The 20,800-nt window shown below is 37.9% G+C and overlaps 1 protein-coding gene across 1 annotated transcript in view; it reads right to left on the reverse strand.

The window, feature by feature from the left end:
* LOC145775069 (dynein axonemal heavy chain 5-like) overlaps positions 1-20,800 on the reverse strand; it is a 42,181-nt gene that overhangs the window by 5,687 nt on the left and 15,694 nt on the right. The window contains exons 32-75 of the mRNA XM_082586265.1: positions 20,224-20,315; positions 19,562-19,823; positions 18,898-19,094; positions 18,709-18,778; positions 17,871-17,999; positions 17,457-17,675; positions 17,234-17,380; positions 16,860-17,032; positions 16,583-16,761; positions 16,135-16,322; positions 15,671-15,865; positions 15,336-15,578; positions 14,785-14,957; positions 14,298-14,424; positions 14,013-14,205; positions 13,588-13,706; positions 13,348-13,438; positions 12,834-13,036; positions 12,572-12,721; positions 12,131-12,271; positions 11,628-11,750; positions 11,199-11,316; positions 10,932-11,077; positions 10,404-10,535; positions 9,823-9,963; positions 9,324-9,414; positions 8,291-8,439; positions 7,606-7,797; positions 7,144-7,260; positions 6,756-6,960; positions 6,024-6,154; positions 4,814-4,941; positions 4,393-4,543; positions 4,064-4,240; positions 3,628-3,843; positions 3,319-3,486; positions 3,002-3,220; positions 2,601-2,777; positions 2,164-2,358; positions 1,653-1,808; positions 1,267-1,449; positions 842-988; positions 439-603; positions 80-317 (exon numbers count right to left, since the gene is read on the reverse strand). Coding sequence (XP_082442391.1) covers positions 80-317; positions 439-603; positions 842-988; positions 1,267-1,449; positions 1,653-1,808; positions 2,164-2,358; positions 2,601-2,777; positions 3,002-3,220; positions 3,319-3,486; positions 3,628-3,843; positions 4,064-4,240; positions 4,393-4,543; positions 4,814-4,941; positions 6,024-6,154; positions 6,756-6,960; positions 7,144-7,260; positions 7,606-7,797; positions 8,291-8,439; positions 9,324-9,414; positions 9,823-9,963; positions 10,404-10,535; positions 10,932-11,077; positions 11,199-11,316; positions 11,628-11,750; positions 12,131-12,271; positions 12,572-12,721; positions 12,834-13,036; positions 13,348-13,438; positions 13,588-13,706; positions 14,013-14,205; positions 14,298-14,424; positions 14,785-14,957; positions 15,336-15,578; positions 15,671-15,865; positions 16,135-16,322; positions 16,583-16,761; positions 16,860-17,032; positions 17,234-17,380; positions 17,457-17,675; positions 17,871-17,999; positions 18,709-18,778; positions 18,898-19,094; positions 19,562-19,823; positions 20,224-20,315 — 7,156 coding nt within the window. The remainder of the gene's footprint in view (positions 1-79; positions 318-438; positions 604-841; positions 989-1,266; positions 1,450-1,652; positions 1,809-2,163; positions 2,359-2,600; positions 2,778-3,001; positions 3,221-3,318; positions 3,487-3,627; positions 3,844-4,063; positions 4,241-4,392; positions 4,544-4,813; positions 4,942-6,023; positions 6,155-6,755; positions 6,961-7,143; positions 7,261-7,605; positions 7,798-8,290; positions 8,440-9,323; positions 9,415-9,822; positions 9,964-10,403; positions 10,536-10,931; positions 11,078-11,198; positions 11,317-11,627; positions 11,751-12,130; positions 12,272-12,571; positions 12,722-12,833; positions 13,037-13,347; positions 13,439-13,587; positions 13,707-14,012; positions 14,206-14,297; positions 14,425-14,784; positions 14,958-15,335; positions 15,579-15,670; positions 15,866-16,134; positions 16,323-16,582; positions 16,762-16,859; positions 17,033-17,233; positions 17,381-17,456; positions 17,676-17,870; positions 18,000-18,708; positions 18,779-18,897; positions 19,095-19,561; positions 19,824-20,223; positions 20,316-20,800) is intronic.

The following is a 20,800-nucleotide window of genomic DNA, read 5'->3' on the forward strand; positions in this document are numbered from 1 at the left end:
TCAAATATAAAAAATGTTGTACATAATTTCCCTATAAAAGTCTTGATAACGAATAAATACGTGACGAAAGCCAACTGACCTTTGATAAAGGTTTGAAATTCAGTGTGAGAGATCTGGCCCAAGTTCAAAGCGATCTTCAATGTGAGCAAAAGAACGTAAAGGAACTTGTGTTCCTCATAGAGCCCTCTAGTCGTGTAGCGAAAGACCTCATAAGTTAAGTAATCAATAATATTGAGAATACGCTTGCTAGGAATCGGAGACTTGCTGGATCTTGCAAGTGACAAGTCAAAGAGTTGCAAAAACTGGCGAAGGGATGTCTGGAAAACAAAAGTTTAGCTAAACTGAACTGCTACTGGTGTATCATGATGTTCTTTAGCTTTAAAACAAAGTTAAATAAGATTAAATCAAGTGTGATAAGTCTGAAAGTTGTTGTCAAACCTGATACATGACGTTGACCAAACTCATTTCAACGATGAGGAAATACAGAATGGATCCCCGGGTGGCCACCGGTCGGAACTCTTCACGGGCCGTGTTAATCTTCACTTCTGTGTCGGCAGCAATGGTCAGTTTGTCGCTGACCTCTTCCGCCGTAATTTTAGTGGTCTGTAAAATAACAAGATTTTACTACCAGAAAAAATTGTTTTATCGCCATTTTGAAGGCATATGAGCACCAAAATTTGCTGAACAAACATGCGCAAATCTTCATATTATCGTGTGACAGTTTCGAAGCCATAGCTCTTGCAGTTCGAGAGACATAAACAAAATCTTTACAAAAAAAAGCTTGTGATGAAAGCGTTATTACATATCGTTAAAAAAATGTTTTGTTTATTATGTTGCTCACCTTTAAAACTTGAATCAAAGACTCATCTTCTACCAGAGACCCTTCAGTCGACGTCAGTCGGAAAAGAAGATTGTCTTCCAGCTCCTTCATCTTTCTTTTGTTGGCAGTGACTTCCTCCATCAGAGCGACCCGTTCCGACTCCAGCTCCTACAAATGAGAGAAATTGAGAGACCTGCCACAAAGTCACACGCAACTATTGTCTATTGTAAAGTAAACTACACCCCCACTGATAAGGCACAAAGATACCATCTCTGCAATCTCAAATGCCAAAAAATACATGATCAGTTGCTGTAAACATAATACATATATTGGTTGTGGGTTGCACTGATTTGTGTTTAAAAATTAAGTATGAAACCGCAAGGACCGAAAGCGTGTTGAAGAGTGATATTTTTTAGACAAAGCAGAGGATTGCAAATTAAACAAACCTGCTTTTCAGTGAGAATGACTCTTCCTAGAAGCTGATCTTCAAGTCCTTTCATAGTGACAGTGAAATCAATTATGGATGTTCTCGCATAAATTTCAGGAGTGTAGACGGGATTAGCGAGCTTTGTTGTGATGTAGAGTTTGAAACCCTTCATAACATCCACCTCTTTATCTCCTACTTTCACCTGTCATAAAATGTAGTAAATGAGGTAATCAATCATAACAGTTTCATTTTCTTATGAAGGTAAGCAACACAATACTTAATTTTGGTAATGGAGACACTAAAGCGATTAATATAAAAAAATATATATCGAGCGTTTTCGGCTTCCATGGAGCCCTTATCAGAAAATATAGTTTTGAAAGTGCATTAGAAAATCAATTAATTTACCTTAAAGGTTGACCCAGACTTGATGAAGTTTTGTTCAAGGACGTTATCAAGTGCTGGATCTAATTCTTCCCCGACATCTTCAATGAGAAGCGGTCGACCGAGAGACAACGCATCCTCAAGATGGGTTCGGAAGTACTTGTGGTTGAGGGTTGTTATCTGAGTGGCAAGCACAGTCGAAAGAAATTTTAAAAGTTATTTTTGTCGTATCCAGGCTTATGCCCAGTGATTAAAGGTATAGATTAAGTAAACGGATAGGCAAGGAAGCTAATCTTCGTGATCACTTTCAAGCATGTCCATTAATACATTGTCGAAGACACAGTAGAGTGCTGATGATAGATGTCAAACCGACTTCCGCCCTAGCTAAAAGATAAGGCATGAGCAAAAAGACGATTGTTTATCACATTTAAATGTTAGAACAGATGTGAAATTGTAATTTATGTGACCTCGGTCAGATCAACTTTGTTTCTTTGAATACTTTCAAATAAAATCGACTGCAAAAGACTAAACGAACCTGCAGTTCATTTTCTTTTTCTTTGTTGCGGACCCAGATCTTTCCTTGGCCTTGAGGATCAATTAAAAGCGGAAATCGGGTAGCTCTGGTCACAACAATGCCGTTTTGAACGGAAAGATCGTCGTTGGGCAAACCTTGAAGATTCCACTCTCCAATGGTTGCATTGTCAACAAGCATAGAAATCAAGTTGATATCCTGAAAACGATCATCAGGTAAAAATTGTATAGAAATGTTTGCTATACTGGCATACAATCTTTAATACTGAGCGGTTACTTTTCTAATAATCGCTGATGACAATTATATTTGAGTGAAAAATTTCCACTGAGCTCGCTAAAACGCAGTTTAGCACCTCGGATGTGATGAATAAAATACTTAGCGTTTTTTTTTTTTTTAATATAAATAAGACTTGGAGTAGTTTTAGCAGTAATAAAACTTACGTCAGAGTAAGGAATTTTGTTGACGGACATTTCTGTTTTCCAAGCGGTTTGGAGATTATTTCTGAAATCTTGATTGAAAGGTCCAGAGTACGAAAGAAATCCTGTTGCCAAGAGTACATCCCCTACCAATTTATTGATTTGATCCTGGAAAATTTTCCCAGCAGCCGTCCATCGTATCTACGAAAAAAACAATATTGCAGACATAGTTCAAGCTTTCACTTTGTCCGTCACAATATAGAAACATAAAATGTTGTATGTTTTATGTATAAAAGCCGCAGTGATGACGTCACAGCAGATTAAACTATAAAATCACAATAAAATAAAAATTTTACGGTAACCCAGTAATAATATAATCAAATACATGACGCTACAAGCTTGTTCATAAATTTCTGATCGGCTACCTTCTCTCCGCCAAGACCTTCAATGAGGGCGCTAGCATTGACCATCTTTCTTTTGCAAGCTTCTGCGTCATCAATCAGAGCTTGCTTGTGCGAAATCGCTCTGTCGTATTGTGCCTGCACTTCCTGCAATTCTGCCTCTTTCTCGTCCAAAGTTGCCTGAGCTTCGTTTAAATCCGAGTTCGCTTTTGTCAGACGGGCTTCTTGAACGATCAAGTTTGCCTGTTAAAATAACATGGAAATTATTTCTTTGTTTGTATTTTATGAAACTGGCGGCATTTACGGTAATCAGGTTCAATTTGCTATTCATATTCTTTTACCTTCAGAGGCAAAACTTCTTTGTTAATTCCGTAAAAGAAAGACATAGCTTGAGTCCATGAGCAAAGTCCGGCCACATTACCACAAACTTTTTTTGCTGATTCTAAGTGGTAATCGTCCATGTCGAGATATGGGGCCAAAAGCTCCACTGTCTCTTCATTGATCGAGTCCTTTAACCAATAAAAATATCTTTTTAGCATAAAAGCAAGCATTTTCACCATGCACACAAAAAGGTTACGATTATTTAGTCATTAATAATTCCAACAAACAAGATTCGATATGTGAATTGTTCTATCAATTGAGAAACAAACCTTTGAAAAATTGAGAAGACTCCCGAGAAAGCCAGAATTATTCATCATTTTAAGCGCCTCACTCCATGATGGACGTACGCAAGGACGTTCCGGATCTTGTTCAACGGAGTTTATCCTCTTTTGGAAAAGGATGAGCACACAGTCCATGATTCTCATAATCAGATGCGGAGGTTTGCCGAGTTTACGTACAGTGGCAATGTCAGCAGGCTTGATTGTCTAATAAAACAGTATGCCAGATAAAAACAACACAAGTACATCAAAGGCCACGTTGTGGGTGACTGCGTTATATAAACTATATGGTGATGAGAAAAATGAGACAACTCTTCAGATTGAATGACAACAAAAAATTCGATGTATTTTTATCAAACATTTCCGGTTATTTTCTAACTTTGTACATACTGTAAATATACAGTGAAAGTAAATGAAGCTGACTGACCTGTAACGCAGATTCTGCTGCTTCGAGAGCTGGTCGTGCGGCTTCCAACTTGGCTTCAGCTGATTTTTTGTCCACTGCAATGCTGTCTACAATAGCTTGTGCCTTGTCTTTTACTTTTTGGACTTCTGCTTTCACCTTTTCAGCAGCACTTGCTTTTGTTGTCACAACCTTCAAGACCTATATCAAAAAAGCACATGGTAAACTTCGTCAATAAATCTGTAGTGAAAAAATTAAAAAAAATTCATAACACAACTTGTACAACTTAGATGGCCAAAGGAGTCTTATCAATGTAGAACTGCTTCAGAAACAGAATAGCAATTTTTTGTGACCTGATCAGCTTCTTTAGACGCAACAGCGAGATCTTTTTCTTTGACAGCGAGTTCTTTCGAAAGTTCGTTCACTGACTTTTCCGCCTCCACAAGCTTTGACAATCCAGTTTTCATCCGGGACGCCAACACCGAGATCTCATCAATTTTGGATCTGTATATTTTTACAAGTTACAAGCGCAAACGCCTAACATTAGGTAGATGATGTAAAACAATGGGTTGGCTTGTCAAGCATCGGGGATGCAAAATGAGTAGCGAAAGAACGTGACGTGTGCAAGCAATTGACAGCCAACCTTAGTCTCGAAGGCGGCATATGGTAATGATGTTTTTACAAGTTACAAGCGCAAATGCTTAACATGATTTTTTCTGATAGGTGTTCTGTACAGTTCTTTATATTTGTTCTGAAAAGTAAATTTTTACTCACTTGTATATTGTTTTGTAACCCGAGAGAAAAGATAAGTAGGACTTCGGTGTCACATGACAAGAGCGTCGGAATCTCTCAAAGTAGTCGACACACTTTTCAGCGACAACATCTTGCACAGTTCCCATCACCTGACGTAAGATTGCATTAAACTAGTTGGGGATAGATCGCAAACAAGGGGTTGAAAATTCCTTTATTGCAATAACTTTCGGTGAGACAGACCAGTGATGAAACTGTAAGCGTGATAGAGCAAGACAATGTCATTCCTTGAGTCTTGACGACAATGGCTGGCTATTCAAAGTATAATGGCAAGCAATTAACTTCAATGACTCCAATGTGACTTTTCTTTTGAACAAAATTTCACCTCGACGCAAAGACACTCCTGTACTCTAAGTAAGAGGTCCAATCAAAATGGTGGTCTCCAATTACCACCAACCAAAATGGTGGTCAAGAGTGCAAGTTGGTTAAAAGTAGCCTCTGCGTTAAGCCATAACATAAACTGATTGCAATGAAAGCAATTGCAATCATACACTTAATACGTATGAATTTCACCTAGGCTAAAAGGTACTGTATATCTAGCAAGGCAGTAGCGGATCAAATGAGGGGTAGGGCACTTGTACACGTGCTCCCAAAAAATAAAAATACGTAATTTTTTTTACATTTTTGCAATAATTTCTTGCTCTCTTCGCTTGCACCACCCCTGTTTCTAACCCAACTGCTATTGCATTGCGGATTTATGCCTTGGGCAGCAGATTGAAGGAATAGTATCTTAAAGGTAAAGTTTAAAGGGCCTTCAAAAACCAAGACATTAATAACGTAAAGTATGTTTAAACAGCTATAAAAGTTAGACCTATAATAATAAGTAGATGTCAAACATCGTTTTTCCTATTGCCGGTCCGCTAGGCTATTTTCATTTTAAAACCGGTACGGTTGGTGACTGCTGTTCCAAGTGAACGGCTAGAGTCTCTCTGAAGCCCATGGTGAGTTTTCACTGTAATTTGAAACTGGCGGTAACATTAGCAACCAGGCTTGATTTCTCGCGGCGAAGTTACCAAGGTGGTTTTTCGGCATTAGATTACCGTTTATAGTTTCTGCATTTTTCTTTGTACGATTAACGTCTACCATTTCTGCAGAAAAGTCACATCAATCTTTTTAAATCACCACATTGATGACTGTATATGATCACATCACGATTTTTAAATAAAGATAATACCTGAACCATGCTTGCTTTGGTGCTGTCATCACATTCAATCTTGAAGGTGGCCAGGAAGTATTGTGCGACTTGTATCAGGGCGTCCCTAGGCCAACGCAGAAACCAGTCCATTGTACAACCGGATATAAGAGCTGTACAATAATTAAGTAACTCGCCAATAATTCACAAAGTTTCGAAAATTTCATTCATTCAACAAGACTAAAACTAATGCATTCCCGAAGCATTAATTTCACTGGTTGAGAGAATCTAGATCTTTGAACAGAAAAAGCTTCTTTGGAAACGTTTGCAGAGACTTTAAACCACTAACGCAATCACCAAGGTTGATAGTGTGAAGTTTCCTTGATAAATTATTGTTGCCTGTCAATATTTTCATCAATTGATGACGCGCTGAACATAGGACTGTCTTTTGAGGGCGTTACCAAAGCGGATAGAAGTTGGACCATTGCTGTTTAATCATGCTGTTCAATATCTGCGAAACCGACTGTTTGACTATTGATCTATCGGGGCTATTAAATGTATACTATGTTATGTTTGGTTAGGTTAGGTCTCAAAACTTTAATTTTTAAGCCATATTTTTTTATATAAGCGGCTTGCATGCGATTTAACTACACCATTGCACGGTATTAAATTGTGAGGTAAATTTTGGTATCTGCAGTGAAAAAAGTGGAATAATAATTGTTGTTTGACAACCACAATTTTGATGAGCCCTCTGAAAATTGTCTTTCAACCTACCTGGAAACTTTAAAGCTCTATTTTGAAACTTCTCTCCAACCGGTGAAAAGCACAAAACCACATGCAGATTGGCTCTGGCGCGCGACAGGAAATACTCGTAGAGGTTTTCGTTGGTTGGCGGCCGGCGCGGGTACTCGGCCTTCATCACTGGGACAAGCTCCTGGGTTATTTCATCGATCTCGTCACGGGCAAATAGATTGGAAACCTGAAGGAAGATTTTCATAAAATGGGCTAGACATTTTGAGCTCAAACTACAGTACTGTATAAAAATAATCGAAATATCAAACGTTATAAATGTACCTCACAGAAAACTATCTATATAAAAAGTATTTCCTGTGTTATAAAAGGAACTGGTATTTTCAAGTTAAGGTCAATAAAGTAAACAGACCTCTCCAGATGCCAAGACGTTGTTCATATACTCAAGGAACCCTTCGTCCTTGATTTCATTGTCCGTAAAAATAAAAGATACGCCTTTCCCGTCTTTTCCCGCGGTTCGATATAGAATCTAATGCACAATGCTAGATTAGTGTGTTTATTGTGTGTGCTTCCACATGATTGTGTGAAAGCTACTGAGTTCCCTATGAATCGTCAAACGCTGGTAGCAAGAGAAACGCATATATCTGCCATGTAGCACTGTGTAAAATCAAGCATGTTTCCACATTGAAAAAATGTAGAATTTATCCCAAAGTTCTTCAAGCAAATTTTACTTTACCCTAGTTTTCACAAAATTTTGGGATAAGTTTTACATTTTTCTTAAGTAACCACTTTTTTCAATGTAACTTTGGTATAAAAACTATGTTTTTCAATTTTTTTTTCAAGTAAATTTTTCTTTACCCTCATTAGTACAAACCTTCAAGTCTTCGATGAGATTGGAGGCGTTGTAAGTTCGGCTCAACGTGATTTGGAATGAGGAATAGCCAGCGATGTAAGTGGCCAATCGGGTGAGAGATTGCTTGCCAGATCCACCGACACCAACCAACAAACAGTTGCCACGTGGCGTTCTTATAATTCGGGAAATCTTAACCAAGTGAACCATCGCGTCCTACAAAAGCAAGATTGTTCTTTTACTTTAGTTACTTTTGGTTGTTTTTGCTTCTAACGAAACACGACGTTTCTATTAGTCAGCATAATCATGCATAGATTACTACGTTTTTTTTGTTTTATCCAGGCTTACACCCGGTGGTTGAAGATTTAGATTAAGTGGACGGGAAGGCAAGGAAACCAATCTTCGTGTCTACTTTCAGGCATGTCTTTAAGTGTCCTGCCAAAGACACAACCGCATGCTCTTGAGCGGTGTCGAACCGGCACCCTTTCGATTGCCGTTCCAGGGCTCTCACCACTCGGCTATGCAGCCGAAGTGTTGCAGTGTATACTGTTGCACCCAACACAGTAATAAGCCTGAACAAATTCGATAATAAAAGTTATGCTAAGCAAAAATGAAGAACTAAAACGTTTATTCATTAGTTCGTCTAAACGGTTTTGAATCTTGATTGAAATTAAACTAATGGATTCAAGTTTTTAAAAAGAAGGTTTACCTTGAAAAATACGAGGTCCATCTTTGATCCTCGAATTGTCTCGTTGTATTGTTCCTGGAATCCTTGCAATTTTTCCTCCAATTGTTGCATTGATTCAATTGGTTCGTAAATCTTCGGAGCATCGAGGTCGGCGTCTTCGCCTTCTTCTCCTGTTATTTTACATCCAGCTTGATTTAACTTAAATTTCGTACGTATCAGCCCAGTGATAGTTACTAAACTGTTTCACGCAATCAATCAAAGTTTGAACACGTGAAACTACAGCAATAGTAAACCTAACTCACAATTAGCAAGTACATAGCGCATCCAATATGCTGATAATCACGTATCATGCTTGTCCTCACTAAGTTTTAAATATAAAACATTTTGCGCATAAAAAAACTCAAAAAATGTTAAAAAGTAACCAAATACTAGACAGAATAGACTTGAAGCACGAAACACGATAAGTGCTTGTCCAATTTATATCCGACAGAGGTTCCAAGTTAGTTCACAAAGGTATTTAATAAGTTAGCAACGGAAAACGATGTCGAGCTAACTGAATGAGAGAAAATTTGAATCGCAATTGATCACCTTCATACTTTTTCATAAGCAAACAACTGATAAAGTTTTGATTAAAAGGTTAGGCAATTAGGCATACTAAAATGTTTGTGGCACCATCAACGGTTGCACACAAGCCAGTTGTTTGAAATGAAGCCTTGACAGTTGCATAAGTTATATTCGGATTCTTATGGTTTGGACAAGCAAGGTTCGGTCTTGCTGACGTCATAACCCACAGGGTGGACCAATAAAAAGTTGCAACTTTTTGACAGTAGTTTTTGAATGATGAAGTCTTCCAATATTTTACTCACCAAAATGCTTACAGAAGCACCAAGTCACCATTAACCTACACATTAGACACCAATGATTTTCCAATTTCTTATTATTTATTCAAGATGCAGTTTAATATTATATCATACGTCCTATTGGGATGATAACATTTCATCGGCCAACCCTGTGATCCATGTTTAAAACTTTTTTAATTTACATTTTCTCCCACCTGTTGCTTCAGGAGCCTCTTGAAGAAAATCAACGAAATAAGGTTCAGCTGGAAGCTTGGCCACCAATTCAGGAAGATCTTGTGCGACTATCTGTAAAGTCATATCATCATTTTGTTACCTTTCATGTAAATTTTATTGTTTCTTCGCCACTTTCAAGTCATTCCATTGAAAAGCACATAGAAATGGTATAAAAGTACTTAAAGAACATGAACAGATGCAAAGAAAGGAAGACGATCTTCCGTGCGAATCTCTCATTGGTGAAAAAAAAATTCAAAAAAGAAGCACAAGCGATATCAAGCAACAGAGTTATTTGCGCTGTTTATTTTAATGTGTTGCTTTTGTAACTGATAAAATCAAACGTGACAAAGCCACCTTGAAACTCTTCCCAGATACCAACATTAGTCCATTTTATCTCAACTAAATATAAAACAAGAGTAATTTTGTTCGCTGGATTGGAGCAAAAATTCAAAGTCAACGCTTTAAAATGTTGTTGCTTACTTTATCAAGAGATGTAGCAAACCAGTCTTTGTCTGGTTGATTGGTGAATCTGTCGGCGATCACACGATGACACTCGTGCTTCCACAAGCCAAGTAAGACTTCTTCACTCTGACAAGTTTCAGGCTTGACGACGAGAATTCCCTGCCAAACACCACATCTCATACATAGCTTGCCACTTGTAGAAACATTTATTTTAATTTTAAAGTTAAATTTTCTTACAAATCATTTAATTTTTACTAATTAAACGATTTTACTAGATTTTAGGAATGGTTGAATAAGACAAATAGAAGCAAGACTAACTACCCCAGGCAGTAAAAATGACAAATTTTGCTGTCAAGGACATAAGCGATACATAACCTCGATAATAACGCCGTGTACAATGCCACAAAATACTTGCAATATATTAAAAAATACTATTTTTCTCCCACTATAGGTTCAAACGATGCCTATGAAAGACGACCTATCTAGATCACACAGTGGCTGCCAAATTTAAAAAAAAAATTTGAAAAGCTCCACATCGCATATACTGCATGTGACGTCAACGCTATAATTGCTGCAGATTTCTTATCAGGAAGTTGTACCTGCCATATGCGACTCAAATCTCTCAAGTTGAAGATGTAATGGAACTTGGCGGGCGTCGGAAGCATCTTGCCTTTGGTGCTTTGCCACAACGTCCTCGTTAAAGCCACCAACCGAGGCGCAAGAACAGCAACCTTGAAAGTTAGCCCATACTTTTAGCTTGTTTTGTAGCAGGTATTTATTTTAACAAAAACTTTACCAGATTTTTTGTTTAAACCGAGCCAGCAGACTATTGCATTTTGTATTCATTTAACATTTACATGTGTTTATTAAACGTAAAAAAGACAGGCTTGCTTACTTGGAAACGCCTGTTGTCCGGAAAACAATCTAGCAAATACACTGACAACCGTATAAATAAAATTACAAATACTATGTTGGAAATCACACAACAAGTAACTTAATAATACTAAAAGCATATAAAAGTGAATATATAACGTTGATAAAAACATTCATGAATAATAATATATTGTTAGTTTCATCACAGCGGATGCCCAGTTGGGTACGTAGGTTACACTTCTGCCAATTCTCACATTTTCAGGAAATCCTCTTTGTTTGCAAAAGTAACCTTCAGAAATTGTAAGGAAAATCTTGTCGATTGAGTTGTTAGAAGGGAGAGTGCAGTTGAAGATGCACAGCTGCTGCTTCAACCTCTGCGGAATGTCATTTCTTCCACCTCCTGCAAGTTGACAAGAGATGAAATAAGCTTAGTCAGAATAACGTAAATTTTCATAGAAACGCAGCAAACTTTTTGTGCGTAAATGCTCATCAGTAGCGTTGGTAATCTCAAGGCTTCATACCTGGGTGAATCATGGCAGCAACGAATTGAATGTCCACAATATTTGTGAAGTCGCCAGGTTTGTCCAGGCTGTAAAATCCTTTAGTGGCCATCAACTGGCGCACGATCTCGTTTGTAATCTGGATTCAATAACAAGAACATCCATTGCAAAAGTTTTCAAATGAGAAAAGAATTTTTTAATAAGAATTTCAGTTTGCGGTGCTCATCATGAGCCGTCAACATGCGCTTCATGCAGCATTAGTAACAAAAACAATTTATTTCATGATGATCAATTCCAGAAAACGATTCATTAATTAACCACAGGAAGCAAGTTACAAACCGTCGCCATTTCACAACTATAGCTTACCACTCATGTCTTGTACAAACTTATTTGCTAATTTTTGAACAAAAAAAACATATGAGGCCTACAACTTGTTGAAAGGATTTTTACTTGATCTCCCCAGTTGTTAACGATCGGCATGTTGATATCGTCAATGAACACTGTCATCTTCTTCCCGGCAGGTGGCCCGTAGGTTGTTCCGACCCGCTTGTCAACGTAGCTCTCGAGGGTTCGCTGCATGAAGATACGTTGCATTTCATGAAACAAAATGTGAAATCGATCAACGGTGTCTTGGAAAGCACAAAATAAAGATATTTTCTTATCTTTATGTTGTCTATGAAGCCAGAAGAAATCTTTAAAACGTTATTAGAGTTTGCAACACGATAAATTGCTCTGTTTTTTTTTTTAATTGCGACGTTGAAGGTCGAGTGAAGCAATGCATTGTAATGTTATGCTTATAAATGTCATGGTTATCCTGCTAATAAACTGTAATAAATCAGGCGCGTAATGGATGTCGCTGTTGTTCGGACGGCCTTTTCTTTAACTTGGTGATAAAGCTATAATCTCATCTTAAAACAAATCTACAAACCAAACAGAACGTTATCTCAAAATACCTGAAACATGTTTGGAGTGGTGGCACTACTGAAGTTAAGAGCTTTAAAAAGATGGCGCTCTGGATCATAACGTTTTGCATATCCTTTGATCATGACAGTCTTAGCAGTTCCCTGCTCTCCAATGAGAAGAATACTTTTATCCTGAACATAAAATTATTCATCAGTAATAATAATTTTGTCATTATAAGGTGATTATTGAAAAACGCCGTTTACCTCTACCCAGAATAATAAATTGGGTGGGCGTAGTTGCTAGAGAAAGGAAAGGCTGCCTGGAGAAAGGACCTGACCACCCTACACTCGTTAATGCTGAAAGCTTAATATTATAAGAAGTTTATTTTCTCGTTCTCCTAGCCTCAGTAATTGAATATGGGACTCATACCTTTAATACTAATTAGACAACTAAACCTTTTATAGTCTGGAGCGTTTTGACGAAGGTCATACCTGTTTCATAATGGCGTGCATGATGAAGTCCGTTCGCACATTGTCAACGTTGGGAACAAGAATTCCCATGTAATCAGGAATGGAGTCTGGCGGGTAAATGTACTTTGGCACTCTATTGTTCCAATGTTCCCATTCGCCATCGTCGTTGACCTAATACGTCAAACAAATAATCTACTCGTTAGTACTAGGCCTGTAAATAATAGGTGCTGTTTAACATTACAGCCGTTGTGAAACGAATATGTTTGATCTGAACTATACTGACCATGTACTCAAAGATCGTTTCGTCATCTTTTACAGGAGGAATTTCCAAGGTGGGAGCAGTTTTTACCACAAATTCCTCCAGCTTTGCACGATCATCCAACTCCAGCAATGCTCCAAGTGACCACATTAATGCAAAGAAGAATATGCGCTGAAGATGAGACTTGCTCAGTTGCTTACTCTGCTCTTCTTGGCTGGGAATCAATCCTGCGACAAAACGGTTGATGTAACATGTCATGACGCGTTTTTGTTAAATATAATTTTGCCAGTACGTCCAGCAATAATGTCTGTTTCACAAACTGCTGTTGAAGCATAAACTCTTATGCAAGATTCCTGGTCAACTAATCACTAAAATCAATCACTTGCAGTAAGATCATTCTCGGTTGCGTGTAGCTTCAAGTCACGAAGATGACTGTTACATTGAAAGTCAAACTTTTTCACTTCACTTACTGTTTTAAATATCCCTTTGTTGCAAATATTTATACGTTGATGTGAATTAGCCTCAACGCACTACTTACCCTGAAGAAGGTCGATAGCTTGACGAATGTACATGCATTCCAAAAGGGTCATCTTTGGGAAGAGAGTCGTCATCAAATAATCCAGGAGATCCTGTCAAGTCATAACAAATTACTTCAAATAACCTTGTTAGAGATCACCCTCAAGATACATGTTAAAGTTGAACAGATCTATACAGTATTGCACAAACTTTTGTATAATGAACCTTAGCTTGTTTTCTTATAAAATCTTTTGACATTCACCTGAAATATCACTTCAAACAAGTTCCACAGAACATCATGTTGCTGCTGTGGAATGGTTTGCAGCCAACCTTTTAATATCGGCTGCCAGTCCAGCACAGATGAACTCATAAACACCATTCCTGTAAATGTAGGTATAGTTGTGACAGGACAATAAATGTAATATTGACATGCTGTGAGAAATATGTTAGTTCTACGAGATAAAAAGTAATTTCAGCGTAAACCAAACACACACAAACAAACGATGAACAGACAAGGGTCATTTTATCATGCATACAATTTTCAATCATCAATGTAAGAATAATTATATAAAAAACAACATAATACATAAACAACATAAAAGGTAACCCAACAATATACATTATACACATTACACATATACCCTTTTATAGAGATATTTTTAACGTTGGAAAGCTATTGTTACCTACCGTTCCTGGAGACAGTGGCAGGTGAGGCGTTGTCGATGTTATGTGGTTCGAAAACAATCTTACAATTCGGAGCCATGGGGATTCTGTCTCCATTTGCCAGAGTTAACGTTTTGTTGTCGTCAAGTACTGAGTTCAAGTTTTCAATCCAAATTGCGTCAACAGGTCCATCCAACACCAACCAGACATGCTCGCCCTAAAAAACACCCATGATTTAACTGTGCTTTAATTACTGTGAGTTATTTGGGTACAATCCAATGCTTAACTTTGGAATAATATTTGACTAACTTTTTTTGCTTTGTGTGTCCGTCTCCACAAAGTCGAAAATATTCCGTCCGTCCAATCATTGGTCGCCACGTCAAGGGTTCCAAACATCTGAGGGGCAGTGATAGCTTTTGGATTCATTCTCATTTCTCTGTGTGCACCAATTGTAGTTTGTTAAGAAAAGAAAAAAACAGAAAAAACTATTAACAAAGTTGTAAAAATAGCTTGTTATTGTGTTAAAAAATTGTGGAAACACTTTGAGCAAGGAAGGAATTTTAACCAAGGCGCGGAACCAAACTTGTTCTTACATTACTGCTAGTGCTAGAAGCTTTGGCTTCATAATTTAGGCTACCTAAACGAGTTGGCTATGGAAATTGTAATAAAGAGTGGGTATTCCCATTATAAAACTCATCATTTCAAAAGGATTCCGGTATTTTTCTAACCCTTAGTCACAAACAAAACAACAAGTGACATATGCGCTTCTCACATTAAAGCTAAGAGCACGTTGTACCTGTGTGGTTCGCCGCAGTCAGTCATTGCTTTCATCAAAGTGTGGATGCATTTTGTTTTCCCTGCACCGCTTGGTCCAAGAGCCATCATGCCGTGACGTACTCTTTGAGTTTCAAACAACTGAATAACCTTCAATATCCAGGGTGGATGGACAATCAACCCTGCTTCACGTACCTGTCCGGATTTAAACAAGCATTGCCATATCTATGAATAATCTTCAGGTCACTTTTGGGGACCAACACTTAGTGGAAATAAACTTAACATAGTTTTACATTTAAACACAAACAATTTTTATGTTGAACCAGAAGGTGTTTAAATGCAATTGATCATCAAAGTACACATCGCAAATATGTTTTAAAAGTAAAGATTTTGTCTAACAATATAACAAAACAACTAAAATTATTTTAAAATATCAATGATTGTTTCAAATGATTTTAACCATTACAATGAAATAATAAAAACAGAAAAACGACCCAATGCCATTCTACATCTTTTCGTTTGTTTTACTCAAAGATTACCAAAGTCACATGTATAGATGGTTTACCAACTGACCTGTTTTTCAATTGCCGCCTCCAAGTCAGGATAACCGGCTTTGTCAAGAACAATTCCGGGAAAGAGATCGTTAATGAGTGAGAGGAAGAGAGGCTCATCTTCATCTACGAGTTTTGACAAGTTCATGTCTCTGAGGACGCGCATGACCGTGGTTGGCTCAGGATCTTCAGGACTTGATCTTTTCACTCCTCCAAGAGTTCGAAGAACGGAAAGGATGTTGCGAAGACCAAAATCATAGTGAACCTACATTTAAACATCAATATTTACAATGCAAAAAAATAGCCTACTTAAGACCAACAGCAGACTGAAAGGCAATTTTTAAGCCATCAACAAACCTGTTTTGAAAGCTGTTCTTCGCACAGCTTGTAAAGAGTGTAAAACTTTTTAGAGAGAACAATGTTCTCGATGAAACCGCAGGCGGCCAGTTTGACACGAATGATGATGCTTCTGTCTGGAACCATCATGGCGACAGGTCTGAAAATGATCTTCAAATTTTCAGGCAATTCTTGACGTCCAGCGTATCCAGGGTTCTGTAAAAGCCAGACATCTTATTACATTGCGCAGATGATAATCGACTCACGAGGTGCATGCAACAATATCCATGGTTCAATTCTATCTTACGTCACCATTCTACAAAAAGCAAATTATTTCAACCGATTTTTACTATAACGTCTCGAACAATTCTTTCTGTGATGATTTTCACCGATTCGCATTGCAACATCAAGGCAGTGATTACTTTGCAATTTACATTATTTTGATGTATGTCAATCAGTAGCTTGCTCAAGTCAAAACATATTACCATTGTTAAAAAGATGCCAAATTCTCTGTCCATATCAACAACATCGCCGTCCGTGAAGATAAACTGTGGCTTCTTCATCTTTTTGCACTGGAGGACAATAGCGATCTGCTGAGCAGCCACGGAGAGCACTGGAAGTTCGATTCTGTTGAACTCATCAAAGCATCCCCAGGAGCCGGATTGCGCAAGTCCTAAAAGCAAAATTGAATCCCGGTGTATTGATTTAAACACAATTTTTTTTATGTTATTGACAATCGTACTGAAACAATCCGGAAAACAAGAAGCATTTAAGCATTGTTTGTTAGCATGCCAAAATATCGTTTGCTATCTGGTAAAGATTTATATCAAAAAAGAAAAACTAGAAACCGTAACGCACAAGCTAACAACTGAGGCTACTCGTTCAGACACAACCCAGACAATGACAGACTATTATCAGCTAACTGTAGTTAACCTTTGTAGATACGACCAAGTCCTCTGTAGTCCATCTGATCTGAACAGTTAAAGACGACGACATATTTTCCCAAACATTTTCCCATGTCCTTGGTCGTTTCCGTTTTCCCTGTTCCAGCAGGACCAGCAGGGGCGCCTCCCATGCTCATTCCCAAAGCTTGAGCAAGTGTTATGTAACATCTGAAAGTACGAAAGCAACAGTGAGTCCCCATCCACAAGTACGAGTTTTGTCTTCAACTGAACCCAGGTGTCAAAATTTTGAAACGATCAATAGCCACCTGTCAGTCAAGGGAGTGATTACTAGACGTTCTGTGCAGCCCGTGTATTCGTTGCAATAATCAAAGTCGACGTCCGTGATTTGAATAAGACAGCGATCGGTGTCTTCAACGAAATAGAACCTTGATTGCTTCAGCCATTCAAAATCCGATGGCGATTTGATGTGGAGTCGACACTGATAAAAATTGAAAGATTCTTTTAAGAAAGTGATAGCAAACCCAACGCAATGCCAATCAGAAGCATCAGAGAAAAATGACGTTTTTTGTATACCATTAAACGACTAATAAACCTGATTTATTCTAAAAAAAAGCTTTTTTAGATAAACAATCACTACACTGGTAGTATTTTAACTTAATAAAATAATGTAGTTAGTTACCATGTCATCGAATATATCACGCTGGTGGACATGGATCGTGACCAGGGTTTCAAATTTCGTTCGTTCATACTTGGTGAGCTCCGTTGTGGTCATGCTGATCAACTCGTTCAACATGTCCAGAAATTTCTGGTTCATTGCTGGCATCGCCTGGACAAAATAAATCGGTTAAAGCTTTGCGGTTACAAAACTATCCATGAATAAAAAAGTGTATTACAAAAACTACCTTTTTGTCTGACTTGGCTTGGCTGAGTGACAGCTCGGCATCCCGCGTCCAAAGCATTTGAATCCCGAGTAAGCCGACTTGAGCAGGAAATACGTTCTCAAACTCAACCAGCTTGAATGAGTTGGTGTCGGAAATGGCGTTCCAAGCCGATCTAATCACCGAATGAATTGTCTTGAGTTGTGTGTCCAAAAGATTCTTCAACCAAACCTCCACATTTCCCTGACAAAAAAATCGTCACGAGTTTTCACATAGTTACCTAAAACCATCATCGCCTGTAGCCTACTTGCGAAAATAGCACTTGATATCAACAATCAACATCCATCGCCAAGCTTTCTTAGCATGACATACATTTGATTGTGATTTTGGTCGTTAAAGTGGATCGAATTTAAACAAAGTTGATTCAATGAGACCTACCTGCGCCATCACCGGCTGTTCAAGATCGACATGTTCATCTTCTTGGGATATGACAGTCGTGATTTTGTCATAAACTTTCTCGTCGAATGCCACGCGGTAAACGTTGTCAAACAAGCTCAAGCAATGCGCCTGAACAGAACAACAAGCACAATAACTATTTTGGCATAAAAGCATCAGTTTAATAACGTGGCAGGAAAAATCAAAATGTCGTTGTCATGACGCAATACTTAATAACAAACGTATTCTATTTTGCATCCACTGCGAAAACATTTAGTGCATAGCGGTCGCAGATGCAACACAATAGATTGTGATGCAACATCACAACACAGAGATGTAGCAATATCACAGATGCAACACAGCAAAGAGGCATGAAGTCATTGAATCAGCCGCTTCCAGTATATTAACATGTCATTAGGTGTCTTGCCGAAACACAGCCCCGTGCTCTGGAGCGGTGTTGAACTGACGTCATTTCGACCATCCCACAGACTTTCTTGCCATTCCACTACCCAGCTTTTTAGCAGTGCTGTGTTAATGGGAATCGTGGAGTCAAGCAATTTTGACGGGTGCGGAGTTGTGTCCGAAAGATACTTCAGTACAGAAGCTAGATTTTTTTTCATACTTCAACACAAAGCTGTAGGGTTGGAGTTGAATAGTTGGATAGAATGGGGCTTGCATAGTTGCTAAAATAACAATCTCTCATGACAACCACTGCCACAGAACATCCTACAAAGCGTTTGGAGCAAATTTACAATAACAAGTACTTTGGCTGTTTTGTCAATAAATTAACTTTAATGTAAAGATTAATATAAAATTAAAAATTATGAGAACGCATGGCAACCTGAATTGTGTGGGAGTCACTGGCTTGACCGAGGATCTCAAGCAAGGCGGGATCGGAGACGAAGAAAAATCTAGAAACAAATCCAAAATAATGTTACATTTCAAAGTATAGCTTTAGCTATTTGATTTAACAAGTATCCTCATTGCACTTCTTTGGTGGTAATATCCTTCAATCAATTTTTATTCTTACCTTGGAAATAAAAGTCTTTTCTTCTCCAGATAACCAGTCAATGATTTTTGGCACATTTCCAATTGCTCGAGCAGATGAGGAAGAAGTTGCGCCAGTGTGTCGTCTCCCATGCAGCACTGCACCACGTTGGTGGTTTCGTGTGCCTTCTGCATGATCTTCTGCCAGGACTTATCGATGTTCGCAAATCTTTTTGCTTCCTAATTGATCGCATGTTAAATATTAACGAAAATATTAAGAACTTCTGATGTGTTATATAGCTGTATACCAAAGCAAAAAAAAGCACACACACAGCGAAGTCGAGGCCTCATCAAATTTTTAAGTAAAAAGTCTTGTCCGTTTTAACAAAGTATAAATTTTTATTACATTAAAATTAACTATCAAATACAAAATTCAGGAAAACCTGCAAAGGTTCACTAAAACAAATAGATAACTTTATACGGTAGTTTAAACTTTGAACCAGAGGTTTTCGCTCTGTTTACTCTCACGTACGCCTTGTCTGCGGAAGATCGGAATGCAAACTTACAATCAATTATTTTCGGACTCAAAATGGGCATTCAAGTAGTTTATCTCTCCTACTTACTTTACTATTTAATTTGTGAAATTTACCCCTTGGTTGAGAGCCCTTACTACAACATAGCATCAGCATTCAGCAAGTAATAAATACCTGCGGCAGTTGCTTCGCAATGTCACCACCAACAAACACGGCTTCGAGGTACACCCACAAGTTTTGCACGACCAACCAATTCTCTATGATTTCAGTAGTTCCGGACAATTTGTGGACCCAGCTTTGTATTTGTGGTTTGAAAGGAGCATTGTATCTATTGCTCATCAAAGATGCAAGAACCATGAGTGAATCTTCCATGAGAGCAACTATTTCTTGAATGTCTGCTCCCTTCAGCAACATTTCACCTCTCGTCTTGAAAAGCCTAAAACATAGAATTTGTTTAGTGAGATTTAGTTTTTCAAATTTTCTTATTATTTTTAAATCGACCGTAATAGTGGAAAGCAAGCTGTCATAAATTTGAAAATATATAAATTTATGCATTTGCTTCTCCAAAAACTCAAATGGGGTTGTATCTTTTGTTACAATTCTTCTTCGTCTTCGTTTGAGCCCTTAAGGTTGACGGTCTACCCTTTTCCGATCTTTAATTGACGATGTTTTCACGGATCACACCGAAAGATGATTTGAGAGCAGTCAGTTTTGTGGTCTCATCGTTCAGGGAAAAAAGTCGTTCTTAAAAAGTTGAATTATAAAATAAAAGCTCAAAACAAATTTGGGCGAAGGTCATTTCAAACCAATTCTAATCCCAGTGGATTTCAACTCACGAGAAGGTGAAGACTTGTACGCTCCAATCTGCCACCACCTGCTTCAGCTTTCCTTCAATGTCCCGCTCCTTCACGGCGCTGATGCAAACGTCCTGGTGAACGTCATTATTTGTTATCGCATTGTCAAAGCAACAAACATGCTTTCGAACCGAAACATCTTTTTAAGAAACGTCTGACGTATGTTTTCACACTGTTATTCAAACTAGTTTACTTAAGGGCAGAACGTATCAAATGGACCGTTTCGTTTTTTAATAAAATGTTGTTATTTGCAGACAAATAAAAAAGAACATTTTTGTATTGCTTAGAAACTTTTTTTAACGAGATCAGTTTGTTTTCACTTTTTAAAACCGCAGCAAGACAACACTTTGTCATTCCACAGCGGAGGTCTAGAAAAAAAGTAGAAAGAAATGTTTGGAATGAAACAAATTAATCTTCCTAAACAATTTAAAAATAATTTTTTGTATTGTTTGTTAAATGAAAATTTTCAGTATAAGAACATAATTTCAGTATAATTTGTCAAAAACGTTCGCTCGACTACGAGTCTATAAAATGAATCAAAAAGCAATATAAGTTCTGG

The sequence above is a fragment of the Aplidium turbinatum genome, chromosome 8 (assembly GCF_918807975.1).
Source record: "Aplidium turbinatum chromosome 8, kaAplTurb1.1, whole genome shotgun sequence".
NCBI lineage: Eukaryota > Metazoa > Chordata > Ascidiacea > Aplousobranchia > Polyclinidae > Aplidium > Aplidium turbinatum.